The 16,251-nt window shown below is 48.0% G+C and overlaps 1 protein-coding gene and 1 long non-coding RNA gene across 6 annotated transcripts; both read left to right on the top strand.

The window, feature by feature from the left end:
* The first annotated feature begins 1,215 nt into the window (after window positions 1-1,215).
* Window positions 1,216-12,411, top strand: GNPDA1 (glucosamine-6-phosphate deaminase 1). 5 transcript variants are annotated; one of them, XM_077897631.1, is made up of 8 exons: window positions 1,247-1,308; window positions 1,783-1,906; window positions 2,150-2,279; window positions 5,527-5,628; window positions 7,044-7,226; window positions 8,290-8,474; window positions 10,158-10,332; window positions 11,023-12,411. In XM_077897631.1, exons 3-8 carry the CDS (start codon window positions 2,156-2,158, stop codon window positions 11,121-11,123), a joined length of 870 nt encoding a protein of 289 aa, XP_077753757.1. In that variant the 5' UTR covers window positions 1,247-1,308; window positions 1,783-1,906; window positions 2,150-2,155; the 3' UTR covers window positions 11,124-12,411. The 5 variants fall into 5 exon arrangements, with proteins under 5 accessions (XP_077753759.1, XP_077753757.1, XP_077753760.1 ...); XM_077897634.1 differs by having other exon boundaries at window positions 1,259-1,308; window positions 1,783-1,886; XM_077897633.1 differs by lacking the exon at window positions 1,783-1,906 and having other exon boundaries at window positions 1,216-1,308.
* On the top strand, window positions 5,635-6,535 carry LOC144314026 (uncharacterized). The gene is made up of 2 exons (XR_013379672.1): window positions 5,635-5,850; window positions 6,148-6,535. It is a non-coding gene; the product is annotated as an uncharacterized LOC144314026 (long non-coding RNA).
* Window positions 12,412-16,251: the final 3,840 nt, after the last annotated feature.

The raw sequence follows: 16,251 nt of genomic DNA, 5'->3' as shown, positions 1-16,251 counted from the left end.
TGAGGATGAATCCACAATTCTTTTAATTAGCCCATTTTAGTTCTAACACAAGAAGATGGAAGGTTGGGTATGGGTAAGTTTAAACCCAGGCGTGCAGTGGGAGGGACATGAGGGGACAGTTGGTTAGGACAGGGAGCATATCAGGGCAAAGAAGGCTGCAAGGAAGCTGGGGAAGAGGTAATCATGGCTGGCCATGAGAGCCAAGCTATGCCACTGTTTCATCCAGTACTCACAACAAATACACGAGGTCACTATTACTTATTCCCATTCAATTCTCGTGTTCCAGAAGAGAAAATTCAGAGCTGGAGAAGTTGAGTCATTTGCTGGAGTCACTTGCTCCAGAACCAGGGATTGACTAGACGAGATCTTTCTGATTCGTCCCCTAAGCTCTTTGATTCCAGAGCTGCCAGGCTTAATTGAGACCTGGAATTGGTTCCCTACAGAAAGGGTAAGGGGGGTGGGGGGTGAGGGTGACAGGCCCAATTAAAGTTACATGAGGTCACTCTTCCTGGAACCATCTGAATGCAGCTGCTGCAGACCAGGCCCCATTATCTGATGTGTCTGGAGACTGGGGTTGTGAAAAATCTACAGTGCTCAAGCTGAGATGAGGTTTCTGTCTGCAGAAGGAACAAGTCCACAGAATTGTAGAGGTAGTAGCTCCACCACATCGCGTAGGGCCTCACCAGACGGACAGCACCTCCATCAAGCTGCTCTGGAGCTGCAGCTGGGCCCCAGGGGAGGGGTGCGCCCAATCCCCACCTTGCTCCATGTGAACGCCACGTGTGGCGTGTTCCCATTTCTGTAAAAAATAAGTATATTCGAGGGAAAACAATTTGGAAATGTAGCCTACACTGCTGGCAGTGCTATCTGGGGGTGGGGCGCTGGGGCAACCACCGACCTCCTTTTTTCCCTAGTACAGACTGCTGTGAAGATTAAGCTCAGAAGGGAAAAAAAAGGAAGAAAAATCCAATTGTATTTAAGGCAAAAAAGTTGTAATATCTAGGTTAAAGGAAAAAAAAGAGCTAAAAAAGTTAAACCGAAGGCAGAGCCAGGCCCAACCCCGGGACCCGTCGGGGAGCGATTCTGCTCGTCCCCCCGCAGCTCCCCGCCCCGCGGCCGCTCCCAGGCCCGCGCGCTCCCGAGAGGGCGGCGGGCGGCGGGCGGGGCGGAGTCGGCTCCGAGCCGGGCCCCTGCGCGTCCGCCCGCACTCGGCCCCCCGGGGCGGGCTCCGCGTGACCCGGGGCCACGTGAGCCGCGCGGGGCGGGGCCGCCGGCGCTGCTGCAGCCGCCGCCGCGGGAGGCGTCCGAGTAAGTGGGGAGCGGGGCCGGCGGGGCCCTCCTCGCGGGCGGGGGCGGGCACGGGCGCTGACCCCGACCCCGCCCCGGGTCCCCAGGCCGGAGCCCGCGGGCTGCCGGGACCCCTTCCCGGCGCGGGGCCGGAGGGGCGGTGGGGTCGCCATCGGGGTCGGGAGAGCCTCCCGTGTCCTTGGGCTGGCCCAGACGGCCACCTCCGCCTCCCGCTCGGGTCGCCGCGCGGGAAGGTTACGTCCCCCGTGTGCTCTGGGGGAACTGACGGTCCGCAGAGCCAGGCCGGCGGGCGGCAGCGCAGCACCCCTCCCGGGAGACCCGTGGCTCTCCCTGCCCTGGTGGCCCGAGCCGACCGCAGGCCCCCTCCATGGAGGAAGAGGCCGGGATCCAGAATACCCAGCGCGTGGGGTGGAGGGGCGGGACGGGGCGGTCGAGCGCCGGATCCGAGCCCACTACTGTGTGGTGCTCGTGCAGCCTCGTCGGATACTCGCCATCGTGGACTCTGTCAGGGAGGTGCTGTTGTCCTCATTTTCGCGGAAGAAGAAACGGGCTGGGAGAACTCGAGCCCTTTGACCAAGGTCCTGCGGTTGGTTAGCTGGTAAACGGAGGGACTGGGGTCAGAACCCGGTCGGTCCTCCAGCAGCGCCTCCTGGTGGGTGGCGGCGGCGCTGGGCCCAGCCTGTGTGAACTGGACGGTGGGGTCTTTACCTCCTCCTCTCTCAGAGACGCCCTGGGAGAGGGTGTTGCTGGGTGAGAAGGACTTCTCCCCTCCCCCCGGCCGCCTGCATCCCTATCTCCCTGTCCTTTACCACGGATTCCTTTTGTCACCTGCCGCCTCCAGGACAAGATGAAGCTAATCATCCTGGACCATTATTCTCAGGCCAGCGAGTGGGCAGCCAAGTACATCAGGAACCGCATCATCCAGTTCAACCCAGGGCCAGACAAGTACTTCACCCTGGGACTTCCTACTGGTGCGTTGTGGGATGGAGAGGGTGCCAAGGATTTCGCGAAAGTGAGCGAGCATTAGGGTTTTTAAGGGGCCAGGTATGTGGGCTCACAGAGCCAAGGGACTTTTTAAAAAAAATTATCATTTATTTGAAAGAGAGAGAGTGCGCGAGCTGAGGGAGAGACACACACAGAGAGAGAAGCTGGCTCCCCTGCTGATCAGGGAGCCCAGTGTGGACCCGATCCCAGGACTCCAGGATCATGACTTGAGCCGAAGGCAGACCCTTAACCCACTCAGCCACCCAAGCGACCCTAGTCTCAGTTTCTTATGGAAAAATCAGAATAGTGCCTTTATGGGAGGATATTTTTTTGACCCCAGCTCCTCAAGGCAAATGTCCTGATTCTTTCTCTCCAAGTTTGGGTGGATTTGTCCCAGTGTGGCATCCACTAGAGCAGGAGACTTAGACTTTTTCTTTTTTTTTTTTCAGACTTTTTCTGTAAATGGTTACAGAGTCAATATTTTACGCTTCCCTGCCCATATAGCCTCTGTTGCAACTGCTTACTGTCCTTGTATCTCAAAAGTGCTGCAGATAACACGTAAATGAATGTGCATAGCCATCTACCAATAAAACTTGATGGATGCTGAAGTTTGAATTTATATAATTCTCACATGTCACAAAGTAATATTATTCTGATATTTTACTTTAAAAATGTAAAAAACTGATGAGCTGTATAAACACTGGCAGCAGGCTAGGTTTGGCCTGTGGGATGAAGTTTGTGGGCCTCTGCACCAGAGAGGTTTGTGGGAGCAGTATCTGCACGTCTCTGTGAAACCACTAATGTCTCAGGTCCTGGAGGGGCTGCACTAACATCCTGTTTTCTAACTGTGGTGCTTCTCTAGGTCAGAGTCTCTGCTTCTGCTGAGATCCCTCCCTAACTCCCTATCACCTGCACAATCAGATCCCAGCTTCTCAGTGTGGCATTCAGGGTCCTCTGAGATCTGGCCCCTTCCCGACTGTCCTACTTGAACCAGCACAGTATTTCCATTTTGGTTCCTTGGAGCATGGCTTCTGTCAGGGCTCTGGGTGGAAACCAAAGAAACCAACTCTGGCTAACTTAAGCAGAAAAGGAATGTATTGGCTAGATATTGGGGAGCACAGAATTGATGGGAAACAAATTTGGAAAGTGGACATGATGAAGCTCAGCGGGAGGCCGGGGAAGTGTGTGGCTCAGGCATGGCTGAGGCCTTGTCTTAGGGACAGACTGATGATGGGGACAGGGAGGGAACTTCCATTCAGCAGGTATTTGTTGAATGCCCACTGTATGCTGAGCTCTTCTAGGTGCTGCGGATACAATGACAAAGACATAGAGTCTTGCCTTCCTGAGTGGGACAGAATAAGCAAGTTAATTGACAAAATACAGAGTATATTAGATGGTGACGAGTGAAGGAGAAGAATGAAACAGGGAAGGGGGATAAGGAGTGTCTAGGCAGGGGTGGCGGTTACAGCGTTGGCTATGGTGGCAGGGAAGGTCCTTCTGAGAAAGCAACATTTGAGTAAAGGCCAGAAGTGAGAATCACATAGGTCCCTGAAGGAAGAGCAATGCTGGCTGAGGTGGACCTACCTGGAGCTGCTGGTGGTAACCAGGGGCCAAGGTATGTAGAGACTTTGTGAGGATTGGTTGTCACTTTTTGAAATGAGAAGCCATTAGTAGATGCTGAAAAGAGCAATCTGATTTGGGTGGGGCTTCTTTCCATTTTCTTATTTTTTTAAAAATATTTATTCATGAGAGAGAGAGAGGCAGAGGGAGAAGCAGGCTTCTTACAGGGAGCCTGATGTGGAACTCGATCACAGGACCCCAAGATCATGACCTAAGCCAAAGGCAGACATTTAACTAAGCCACCCAGGTGCCCCTCCAACTTATTTTAAAAATATTTCAAATATTTACAAAAGCTGAAAGGACAGTACCATTTTCCTAGCCTTACCGATTATTTATTTATTTATTATGAGAGACACACAGAGAGAGAGAGGCAGAGACACAGGCAGAGGGAGAAGCAGGCTCCATGCAGGGAGCCCGATGCGGGACTCGATCCTCGGACCCCAGGATCACGCCCTGGGCTGAAGGCAGATGCTCAACCACTGAGCCACCCAGGCGTCCCAGCCTTACCAGCTATTAACATTTGCCACATTTACCCTTCATCTCTTCTGCCTCATATTCTCTGTCTACACACACACACACACACATACACACACACACTTTTTAATGAGCTACTTGAAGGTAAGTTCCAAACCTTCTGACACTTGACCTCTGCTCTTTGGGCATGTATCTCCTCAGAATAAGGGTACATCCTGTTGCATAACTATAGCGCTGCAATCATACCTATTAAAAATCATTCCATAGTATCACTGATATACAGACAATAGTAACATTGTTTCTTAATTGTCCATATTTATCTTTTTTTTTTTTTTAACTTTTATTTATTTATGATAGTCACACAGAGAGAGAGAGAGAGGCAGAGACACAGGCAGAGGGAGAAGCCGGCTCCATGCACCGGGAGCCCGACGTGGGACTCGATCCCGGGTCTCCAGGATCGCGCCGTGGGCCAAAGGCAGGCGCTAAACCGCTGCGCCACCCAGGGATCCCGTCCACATTTATCTTTTATGTTTTTTCCCCCCAATAATCCAGTATCCAAACTTCATGCATATTTAGTTTTTTAATCTACAGAGGTCTTCCTGCCTTTTTTATGTTTTATGACATAGAGACTTTTTAATGAGACTCAACTCAAATGAGTCTGCTGCCCCTTGGGGAAGTCTTCCCTGAGCCCCGTAGACTTAGCCTGGTCACGGCGGACATTACTGCTTCACGTTGCAGTCCTAGACCCGGAGCTCTTTCACCGTGGCTGCTGTGGCTCTCCCTCCTCCATGTTCCCATCTTGTGGCCCACTGCCTCCCACATACTGGTTGCTCAGGGAATATGTAAGTGTGATATTTACCCAGGTTCCTAATCCAGTCATTCCCCTCAGCAGTGTGCTGAGCACCGGGATTCAGCAGCAGAGCGGACAGGCACAGGCCTGCCCTGGAGCTGGCAGTCTGGCGGGGAGGGGGGCATTCAGAAGCACTTACGGGATGGCAGTTGGCACCGGGGCACCGGGGGCCGGACTTCGGATCTGACCTGCCGTCTCAGATCTCATAGGGTCTTCCTCCTGAAGAATCCTGACTCGTTCCTCAGGAACTAGGAGCTGAAGGGTGTTCATGGCTGTGGCCTCTCTTGCAGGGAGCACCCCAATTGGTTGCTACAAGAAGCTCATTGAGTACTGTAAGAATGGAGACCTGTCCTTCAAATATGTGAAGACTTTCAACATGGATGAGTACGTGGGTGAGTCTGTCTCTTTCAAGGTCTTACATGATTCCAGGAGGGTCCTGCTCCTCCCCCTCCGGGCTCAGCCCAGGAGTAGAATGGGGATGTCTCCGGGAACCAGTGATGTTTGGTGATAAGCTCAATTAGCGACACCCATCTCTCCCAGGCCTTGGTGTACTCACCTACAAAATGGTGCCATGACAGCTGACCTCGGGTTGTAAGCATTAAGGGATCTACCAGGTAGGGGAGCCTTTTGTACACAGCGAGCATTTTAAATATAAGAGCATCTCCTCCTCCTCCCTAGCTCCACGCCACTTCTTTCTGTAACCAGGGGGATCGTGGCTGGGTGTGTTCCCCAGTGTCTGTGTCTGGTCTTTCCGTGTCATCCTCTAGCTCCCCTCCCTGCTGGGCACACTGGGAGAGGAGCAGAGACTGGTGGCCCTTCCGGTGCTGGGAAGCTATACCTTGGTCTTCCGTCTCCCTGCCCCCCTCTCCCATCATTTCGTAAGGCTTCACTTTAAACATTTTTGTTTTCAGTTGTGGTAAGATACACGTAAAATTTACCATCCAGCAATTGTTTTATGTGGAGTTCAGCAGCGTTAAGTATATTCACGGTGTTGTGCAACCAATCTCCAGAACTCTTTGCATCTTGGAAAACTGAAACTCTGCTATTCCACACCAACTACCCATGTGCTGCTTCCCAAGCCCTAGCAACTAGCATTTTACCGCTTCTGTGAATTTCACTACTCGGGATACCTCGTTTAAGTGGCATCGTAGAGTTCTTGCCTTTTTTGCAACTGGCGTATTTCACTCAACAAAACCTCCCAGTGTTTGTCCATGTTGCAGTATGTGTTAGAATTTCATTCCTTTTTAAGGCTGGCATTAAACACTCTTCATGTTTAATTAAACATCCACTTGAAACTTTTTCTTCTTGGCTAGAAATCATTTTGGGGAAGCCCTGAGATAATTCTCTCCAACCAGCTGGTGTTCAGGTTGGGATTCAGGCTGAAAGGGGTATATGGGGGTGAATGGTGGGGTGGGAGGCACAGGGCAGGGGGTATGCATGCTTCCTTTCCCAGATGGCCCAAGGCCTATGCCCAGGTTGCTAGGCCTTCTCAGGAAGCAGAGAGTAGCCCTGGCCTCCCGTCTACAATTACTGCCTGTGTGAAGGAGATCCAGATGAGGGGATTTCTCAGGCTCTTGATGTGCAGTTACTCTGGCCCAGTCCTGCCGCCACCTGTGGTGGTGGGTGGGCACAGGGGTACCATCTCAGCCGATGGCCAGTGGCTCGGGGTCAGAGGATGGGTGCCCAAGGCCCCCTTATAGGCATTCCCCTGCAAGTGTTGTGGAGGTCTGAGGGCCTCTCGGCATCCTCCTTGGGAGGAGGGCTCTGGCTTCACCTGGCATGACTGAGTGTAGCCGCGGCCCCACAGGCCTTCCTCGAGACCACCCGGAGAGTTACCATTCCTTCATGTGGAACCACTTCTTCAAGCACATTGACATCCGCCCAGAAAACACCCACATTCTGGATGGGAATGCAGCTGACCTGCAGGCTGAGTGTGACGCCTTTGAAGAGAAGATCAGAGCCGCGGGGGGCATCGAGCTGTTTGTCGGAGGTGAGTGTGACACTTTGCGCTATGTGTCCAGGGCAGGCCCAGGGTGGTGCAAACACGTGGAGGGGAAGGTAAGACCTAGGCCTGTCTCCCAACAGCTTCCTCACAGTGCAGTAGTAACAGTGGGAATCATTTATCACCTTGCGTAGGCAGGGAAGACAGAGTAGGAGCCCTCACTCCCTGCCTTGACTGGGCCACTCATTGACCGTGTGGTTTTGGACATCTCCTTTTTCTGAACCTTAGTGCCTTCATGGTAAAGTGAGATATTTGGATTTGGACTCTAAGATTTTGTTCCTTAAGTTTTTATATGGATCAGTCCATGGGACTTAACCTACACAGTAAAAATCAAAGACTCATATAGTTCCAGAAGATTCCACACTCAGCCCCTGCACCTTATAGATAGCCATTTGAACCAGAGAAGTTTTGTGACTTGCCCAAGGTCAGCCAGAGCAGTGGAAAGAAAGCAGGAACCTAGGGTTTCCCCTGTCAGTCTGTGTTCTCTTCCTACCCTGGGCTGTCCCCTTAGGTTTCCATCTTTTTGCCACCTCTGAAGTCATCTACAGGGGTAGTAAGTTGGAGTGCCTTTTACTGCTCTAGACCTAACTCTTCTTTACTTCAGGGTAGGAGGAAAAGGCTGAGAGCTCTCATGTTCTAAGATTTTATAAACTTTGCAACCCTTGTTCAGTCTCTGCTTTTTATTTGCTGGGGCTATCCCAGCACCAGGACCCTTGACTACTGGCAGGAGAAAGAAGTTAAAGAAGTTACCCTTCAATGATCTGCTGAAGCAGAAGCTATTTGGAGTACTGCTTACTTAGCTTTCGAGGGTGGTGGTAGCAAGGTGACCAGACAAACAGAAATGTGTGTGTGCCTCAAACAGAAAATGGGCAGGATGTGGGGAGAGGAGAGGACCTATGCTTGCAGTGTATCTTCCCTGGGGGTGAATGAGAACAGAGTTGTGATTTCAAAGATTTTCACACACCCCAGGTGGGGAAGGGTAGATTGTCCATTCTTAAAATCTTGGATCTCTGGGGCTGACAGGGTTGTCCTGGCTGTTTCTCTTGGGCAGGCATCGGGCCTGATGGACACATTGCCTTCAATGAGCCAGGCTCCAGTCTGGTATCCAGGACCCGTGTGAAGACTCTGGCTATGGACACCATCCTGGCCAATGCTAGGTTCTTCGATGGTGACCTCACCAAGGTGCCCACCATGGCCCTGACGGTGGGTGTGGGCACTCTCATGGATGCTAGAGAGGTAAGGGCACTGGGGTCCACAGGCCTTCCTTAGGGGGTTGGACTTGTCTGGTTGTTAACTATCCAGTACCATCTGAGTACACGGTTACTGGAAGTGAAGGCATTATAAATAAGGCTAAACTCCCAGCTCATCCTATGACTGTTCCTCCTTCCTCTTTGGAGGTAACTATTATTCTATTCTCAGTGGAGCCCTTTCCGCACGAGAGGCTGTGGGCTCCCTGGCCTCTGCTTATGTGCCCCTTTGGAGTTTAAGGCCAAGAGATGCTGAGCACCACTAATGTCTGAATAGGAATGAGCCTATTTGCCCAGGTACTGAGAGGGACTCCCTGCAGTGAGTGGAGGTCACTGTTTGAATGGAGGTCCCCCTGCCACCCGGGATACATGTGGTTATGGCCTTGTGCTCGGGGACTCCTAAACGTGGAGAAGTGTGATTTAAGTGTCTTAACCCAGTTTAGTGTGTTTTTCCCTAGAAAGTTTGGTATCATTTTAATTTTTTGTGGTTCTAGTTTCTTTACTATCTTTCACTAGAATTTTAAATGCATTTTCTCTTCCTTTCAGGGGTATAGTCAGTGGGCAGCAGTCACTGACATTTTAGCTTCAAGTTTCTTTGCCCAAATCTGTGAACAAAGATCTAAATCAGTGAAAAAAAGCTCCCTATTTCAAGAGAACTTTGTGAAATGAGTGATGTTACCAGCTTTGCCTTAGATAACTTTTGACTCAGTACTGTGGAGGGTTACCTTGCTGTTTTGGGCCTCACAGCTTGTTAACACTAGGGTGTGAGGGCCCTCCCTGTCACGTGAGGGTATCATGCTTTGGGGAAGGACCTGGGTCTGGAAATCAGGAGTTCTGGGATCCTGAACAAAAAGAGTTCCATTCTCTCCATGCCTCTGGCTTCTCTTCTTTTAAGAAACAGTACATCTTGTTCACAACCCTGTGGTACAAGTGCATCGCAATGAGAGGAAATCTAGAGAGCAAGGTACCTTTACAGTCACTTTCCAGCACTTATGTTCTTGACATTTTAACTGTTGAGGGAGTCGGGTGTCTTTGTTTTATTTGAACATAAAGCATCATTCCAGGTCCCGCTAGTCAGTCTAATACCTGGAATTGAAAGTGACCAGATTAAGGGGCAGCTTTTGTGGGATTGAATCTCAGTGGCTGCACATATAACCATTACCCCCTGTCACTTCACGGCCCCTTGGAGATGGTGCAGGCTGGGACCCCTCTTCTTCAGACTGCACTTGTGAAAACTCAGCCTAGGACTCCTGGGAACCCAGTGTCCCAACTGTTGGGTCAGAGGCATGGGCCTTTGGCCTATGTGTTCACAGCTGTTGTCAAAGGTACCAGGAGGCATCATCACCTGGTGGTCTAGAGCGTGGACTCTGGGTCAGAATGACCTGGGTTAAAAAACAAAAAAAAAAAGAATGACCCGGGTTAAACTACTTAGTCCCCTGGAGTTCATTTCCTCATCATAGATTATGGGGCTGATGATGCTCCCAGCCTCAGGTCATGGGTGATGCACACAGAGCAGGGAGCAGTGTGTTGCAGGCTAACAACTTATAAACCATATCTTAAAAACACACAGTGCTTATAGCCAGTTGGGGTAGCTGGACCAGAATTCAGGCCTCTGGACTCCAGGTTCCACTGCTCATCCTCCTGCATCACAGGCTTGTTTTCTGATCCCCAGGTGATGATCCTCATCACGGGTGCTCACAAGGCCTTTGCTCTGTACAAGGCCATCGAGGAAGGAGTGAGCCACATGTGGACTGTGTCTGCCTTCCAGCAGCATCCCCGCACGGTGTTTGTGTGCGACGAGGATGCCACCCTGGAGCTGAAAGTGAAAACTGTCAAGTATTTCAAAGGTGAGGGGAGGGGGAAGGGTGGGTCCGGAAGTAGGTGGCCAGGTTTTAGGGTATGCCGGAGGTGAGGAGTGGATCTAGTTTTCTTGCTCTGGCTGGTTTCATAGACAACTCTGGATTTCAATAAAAACCAAACCTTACGGTCATTGCTTTTCCATCCATGACTGCAAGGGTCTATTTCTGGAGGCCCGTTTGTTCTGAGGAGGCACAAAGAAAATGAAATGAAAGTAGTCCAGCAGCTGTGTGGTGTTCTCTTGGCAGGATATTGAACCTCAGGTTTTTGGGTTTTTTTAATCTCTCCAGGTCTCATATAGGCCTCTCCCTTCTAGGTAAGGCGCCAAACTGTCACAAGGATCTTTTCTACTTTAAAAAGGACACACCTCTTTAGGCAAACTTAGGGGAAAACCCTCATTTACTAAGCAGACAAATTACGAATTTATTCTTTGGTGAAGAGGTTAACCTTTTGATAGCCAACACCTCTAAAGATTGAATTTATAAAAGGATTGTGGATTCTAGCATTCACTGGGAATAACAAATTCTTTTCTTACTCTCAGTATCTATATCATTTGGAGTCACAGAGAAAAGATGGTTTTCAGTACTAGGACAAACTTTGAGAGCTGCTGGATATTGTTCATAATCGTGGAACACTGCTTCTACCTGCATTTAAGTACCTTTGTTTTTAATTTTTCACAGGTTTAATGCTTGTTCATAACAAGTTGGTGGACCCCTTGTACAGTATCAAAGAGAAAGAAACAGAGAAAAACCAGCCTTCTGAGAAACCATACGGTGATTAGCCTGTACCCATCCTAGCATCGAGTACCTCTTTAGGACAGGCAGAGCAAATTCTGGAAATTGCCTTTAGGAGGACAGAATGGTGTTTCTTTAATCCAGTATGGTTACTCCAGATCAATGGATATTTTTCTTGGCTATGCAGCATGGAACCTAGTCATGAGAATTTAGCTACAGGGAGGACATGTTTTCTAACTTACTTTAATCAGAAAAACGTACTCTGGAATTTTGAGGTCTGCCCTACACAGATCAGGATTTTTAGCTTTTGTTCTGCCTCTGGCACAGTTCTCACAGACGACACACTCCTGTCAGAAATTTCTATCATTACATACACTGATTCTCCATTGTGGGAGTACGGGGGCCTGTGTATTGGCCAGAACCTGTTTGGAGAGGCTTTGAAAGGCCCTCTTGAGTGGGCCTGCCTCTCCTTTGAGAATTCAGTGTTCTAGGTTAAGGAACAAAGTCTCAACCTTCTGTTCAGTTATAAGTGCCATGGCAAGAAAATGATTCCTTTCTTTCCCTAGCTATTTTTTTTTCCCCCCTGCTCTCACAGTTGGCCTTTCTGTGAACTCAAGAGGACCCCCGGGGGAGGATATGGGTGGCTAGGGCTAAAGAGAAGGCTTTTGCTGATACACTCAGAGCCTCAAGGTGGCTAGCCACATCAAACTCCCTTCCCTCTGGGACCCTCTGGCACCCATGTTGTTGTTCCGAGGTCTCACTGGGGCAACAGATCCTGCCACAGTGTCGTGTTCAGCAAAGGCGGCCGGGGCAAGCAGCTCAGGCCTAAGTTTAGTCACAACAGGAACAACATGTTATCCTGTTTCTCTGAGTGCTGAGTGCCCGGACAACATACCAAATGCTTCTAAAGTTGCCTAATAGTAGCCTTTCTCCACTTAAAATACCCTGCCCTTCCAACCCGCTCAGGTTCCTGTGGCGTGGTCTGATGTTCCCAGAGCATCAGGAAATAACAGACTCCTTTGTCCCTTTATCCTTCACCTCTTGTTCACAAAATGAATTTATTGCCCTGCCTTTAGATTCTCATAAGCCTTTGTGAAGCGGATGTTGCCTTCCCCTTCCTGTTTCTGTGCCTGTTTGAAGCTCCTACTTCCTTTCTTTCTGGGAAAGATCTTTCAGAGACTAGCTCAGGCCTCTCTTCAAGTACTGTATTGGGTACCAGTGTTTTGTCTTTAGCTTTTATACGTGATTGTGCTGTTATTCTGTCTTAAGCTAATGGATCAGTGGACTTGTTTACAATGTGATATTTTCTATTAAATCCAGTATTTTCAAATAAAATGTGTCTTTGTGGACTTGCACCCCCCAGAGGGCAGACAGTGGTCTGGGTTGCTGTTTACATATTTTGGGAAGAGTGGGTGAGCAAAGCTTCATACTCCCTCCTCACAACAGCTCTATAGGGAGGCACACTCAGGGGAGGGGCACCTGGGTGGCTCAGTGGGCGAGCACCTGCCTTTGGCTCAGGACGTGATCCCTGGGTCCTGGGATCAAGTCCTGCCTCAGGCTCCCTTTGGGGAGCCTGCTTCTCCCTCTTGCCTATGTCTCTGCCGCTCTCTGTGTGTCTCTCATGAATAAATAAAATCTTAAGGAAGGCACAATCATGGCAACTGTTGACCTCGTCTTCCGTCACCAGGGGGAGAATAAAATCGTTTATAAAAATGAAGCACCTGTATAAAATGGTGAGCTTGAACGGATGAGTAATAGATTGTGATGTTCTTCTGGCTGTACCTGGGATCCAAACAAGGTACAGCTTCTAAAAAGAATAAGGAGACTTGTGACCAGGAGGGATAAAAGAACTGCAGGGTATGGAAAATACGTTTAGTTGTGGGGGTTTTTTTTGTTAGAAAAGTAAATATAATTGAACATCTTGGATCAATATAACCAGTTGAGGGACAAGTAGAAGTTGGCAAAGGGGTTTAATTTTTTACCAGTTGTATTGAGATATAATTTACATGCCCACAAAAGTCACCTATTTTAAATATAAACTGATTTGTATTGTCTTTGGAGCTTGCAATTTCCTATCACATCCATTTCTATCCCCAAGAGCTCCTTACTCCTACTGCGCCCAGGTGACCACAGATCTGCTTTGTCTCTACAATTTACCTTTTCTGGATATTTTGCATCAGTGGAATCCTATGGCATGGCATCTTGTGGGTGTGGCTTCTTTCACTAAGCAGAATGTTTTTGAGGTTAATCCATTTAATGCACATCAGTATTCCCTTTTTATTGCAAAACAGTATTCTGTGGTACGGATATACTGCATTTTGTTTATCCGGTGAAGGAGGAACTACATTTTAAATAAATACATTTTAAAATGTTCTAGAAAAAAATTAGAATGAAAAAATTTAGTCACAACAGCTAAACTGGACATGGCTGTGTGAACTTGGGATCTTAAAAAGATCTCTTTCCCAGGCCTGTTTTCTCTGATGGTCCAACAGTAGCAATGTCATCCCGCTATAACCGGTTCTTATGCAGAGCAAGTGGGATGGATTCCTGACCCAGACTGGGTCTCTGATGGTACTCTTGGCTCCTTGGAAAAGAGGTAATTACATTTTGGGGTGGGGATCACAGTGAGCCTGGAATATCTTGCTGCCAAAAAATAAGGGGTAGTAATGAAAGGTCAAAACAGCCAGTTTAATGGGGCTTCTGCTGCTCAGGTTGCGACAATTTGATCAGTAAGAAAATATTAAATACAGCTAAATGGAACAAGTTGAATCTGTGAAACCCCAAATCTGATACTCAGAGGAAAACGAAACGATACTGTTGAGTATAAATGGTACCGTATTTCAGGAAGAGAAGAGTGAATGTGTTTAACGTTTTATTGCATTTCATAAAAAGCAGCAGCATGTTGACATAAATGGGGTGTGGCCTCTTCTATTTAATCTGTTTAGAAAGTACTTTGAGATAGATATAAGATCCTGGCCCACTATTTCCCCCAGATATATCAAAGGCTTACTCCCTTCCTTCCTTTGGGTCTCTGCTTCAGTGTGATTTATCAGAGATCTCCCCTGACCCTTCAGTATGAAGTAGCAATCCACAGTCCCTACTCCCTGACCCAGCTCTTTCACTACCTACTGTGTATTTTGTTTCCCACTAAATGTAGCTCTATGAAGGCAGACTTAAATATTGCTCTATCCCATCCCTCTCAGTGCCTTGATATCCAGAAGGCAGCTGTTATATTTGTTCAACTATAATCCTGAATAGTTCACCACAATAGTAGTGAACATACACAAGAACCTGGGGAAGTAACAGCATATTATCTGATAAGAGATTACCCAGTTGACATACTAAGGAGATCTAACTAAATTTGATGCCTCATTCCTGGGAACCCAAATCCTTACTGTGATGAGATGCTAGTGAAGCAAGTATACATTTCTAACAAATTATATTTTGACAGACTACTGAGTTATATAATAATGATAAATAGAACATAGTATTTTGAACTTTAAGGGAGGCCTTAACACCAGATGGCAACCACATTGTATTCCTCTTGTTTGTTCAGTGTCCTAAGACTAATTCATAAAGCCTCAAACCTCCACTGCTTCTGCCGCCACCTTTTCTCTCAGCTACGACCTTGAAAATCAGAGCAAGCAGGAAAGAACTTCCACAACCATCACACATATCCACCAGAGAGCCTTGCTTTCCTACTTTGCTTTCTTCCTATTATTTGCTCCTTGTCTAGTTCCTCCACTTGTATACTAGATCCCACTTCTCTTGCCTCCTTGAGGGATTGTTCCAGCAAGACCACCACTCCCCTGCAGCATCAAAATGTCCTGCTTTCCTGGATCACTCCTATCGGCATATAAAACAGTCCTTAAAAACATTTTTTTTTTTTTTAAGAGAGTGAGTCTGCGCAAGGGTGGGTGGGGTGGGGTTGAGGAGGGGCAGAAGGAGAGGAAGAATCTTAGGCAGGCTCCATGCCCAGTGCAGAGCCTGACACAGGCTCACCCCATCTTGCAACCCTGAGATTGTGACCCAAGCTGAAATCAAGAATCAGGATGCTTAACAGATGGACCCACCCAGGCACCCCTATAAACAAAACTCTTTATCCCATTTCTCCTCCTGTAGTAGCCTCAGTCTCTGATTCCCTTTACTGCAAAACTTTTGGAAATTACCCCTTTTGGGCTCTCCTGTCTCTCCTCCTGCCTCTCTTCTGGTATTCTCATTATGCATATGTTACACCTTTGTAACTATCTAAAGATTGTTGGATATTCTATACCTTTAAAAAAATTATTCCTTTTTTCTCTTCAAATTTCAGTGTGAAACATTTCTCTTGACATATTTCCAAGCTCACCGAGTCTTTGCTTAGGTGTTTTGAGACTACTGATGGGCCCCTCAAAGGCATTTGTTTCTGTTGTTTTTAGTATTTCTTTTTGATTCTTCGAGTTTCCATCTTTTGCATAATTACTCAACTGTTCTTGTACGTCGTCCACTTTTTCCATCAGAGATTTCAGCATATTAATCATTATTTTATTTTTTTAAAAAGATTATTTGAGAGCACCAGAGAAAGAGCATGAGCAGAGGGGAGGGGCAGAGATAGAAACAAACTTGCCACTGAGCAGGGAGCCCAATGCAGAGCTCTAACCCAAGACCCTGGGATCATGACCTGAGCCCAACCAACTGAGCCACCCACGCACCTCTAATCCTTGTTACTGTGAATTCCCAGTCTGATATAACAGTACAATCTCTGCTGTATCTGAGTCTAGTTCTGATGCTTGCTTTGTTTCATCAGACTTTGTTTCTTGCTACTTAGCATCCTTGTATACTTTTTATACAAGAATGGAAGCTGGACATGATATATATTGGGGAACAGGAACTGAAGTCAGTGGGCCTTGGGCGTGAGGTCTTATGTTTACATGACTAGCAATGTCTGCTGTGTCCTTGTTTTTGTCTTCCCTTTCTATGTTTGGGTTTCCCTAGAAACTCCTTGAAATAGAGTCTGTGTCTTGCAGTTTTCTTAAAAGCTGTAATCTATGTTATAATACTAGAGCTCTACTGATGGTAGGGTATTAGGGAGAATTATTCTATATCTTATATCTGTTTTATCTTTTTTAGTGAGCTAGAGTCCCTGGGCCAAGATCTTCAGAAGTGCCTTAGCCCTTTTTTTTTTTCTTATATGAG

The sequence above is a fragment of the Canis aureus genome, chromosome 5 (genome assembly GCF_053574225.1).
Source record: "Canis aureus isolate CA01 chromosome 5, VMU_Caureus_v.1.0, whole genome shotgun sequence".
NCBI lineage: Eukaryota > Metazoa > Chordata > Mammalia > Carnivora > Canidae > Canis > Canis aureus.
This window is presented reverse-complemented; position numbering and strand designations above follow the sequence as displayed.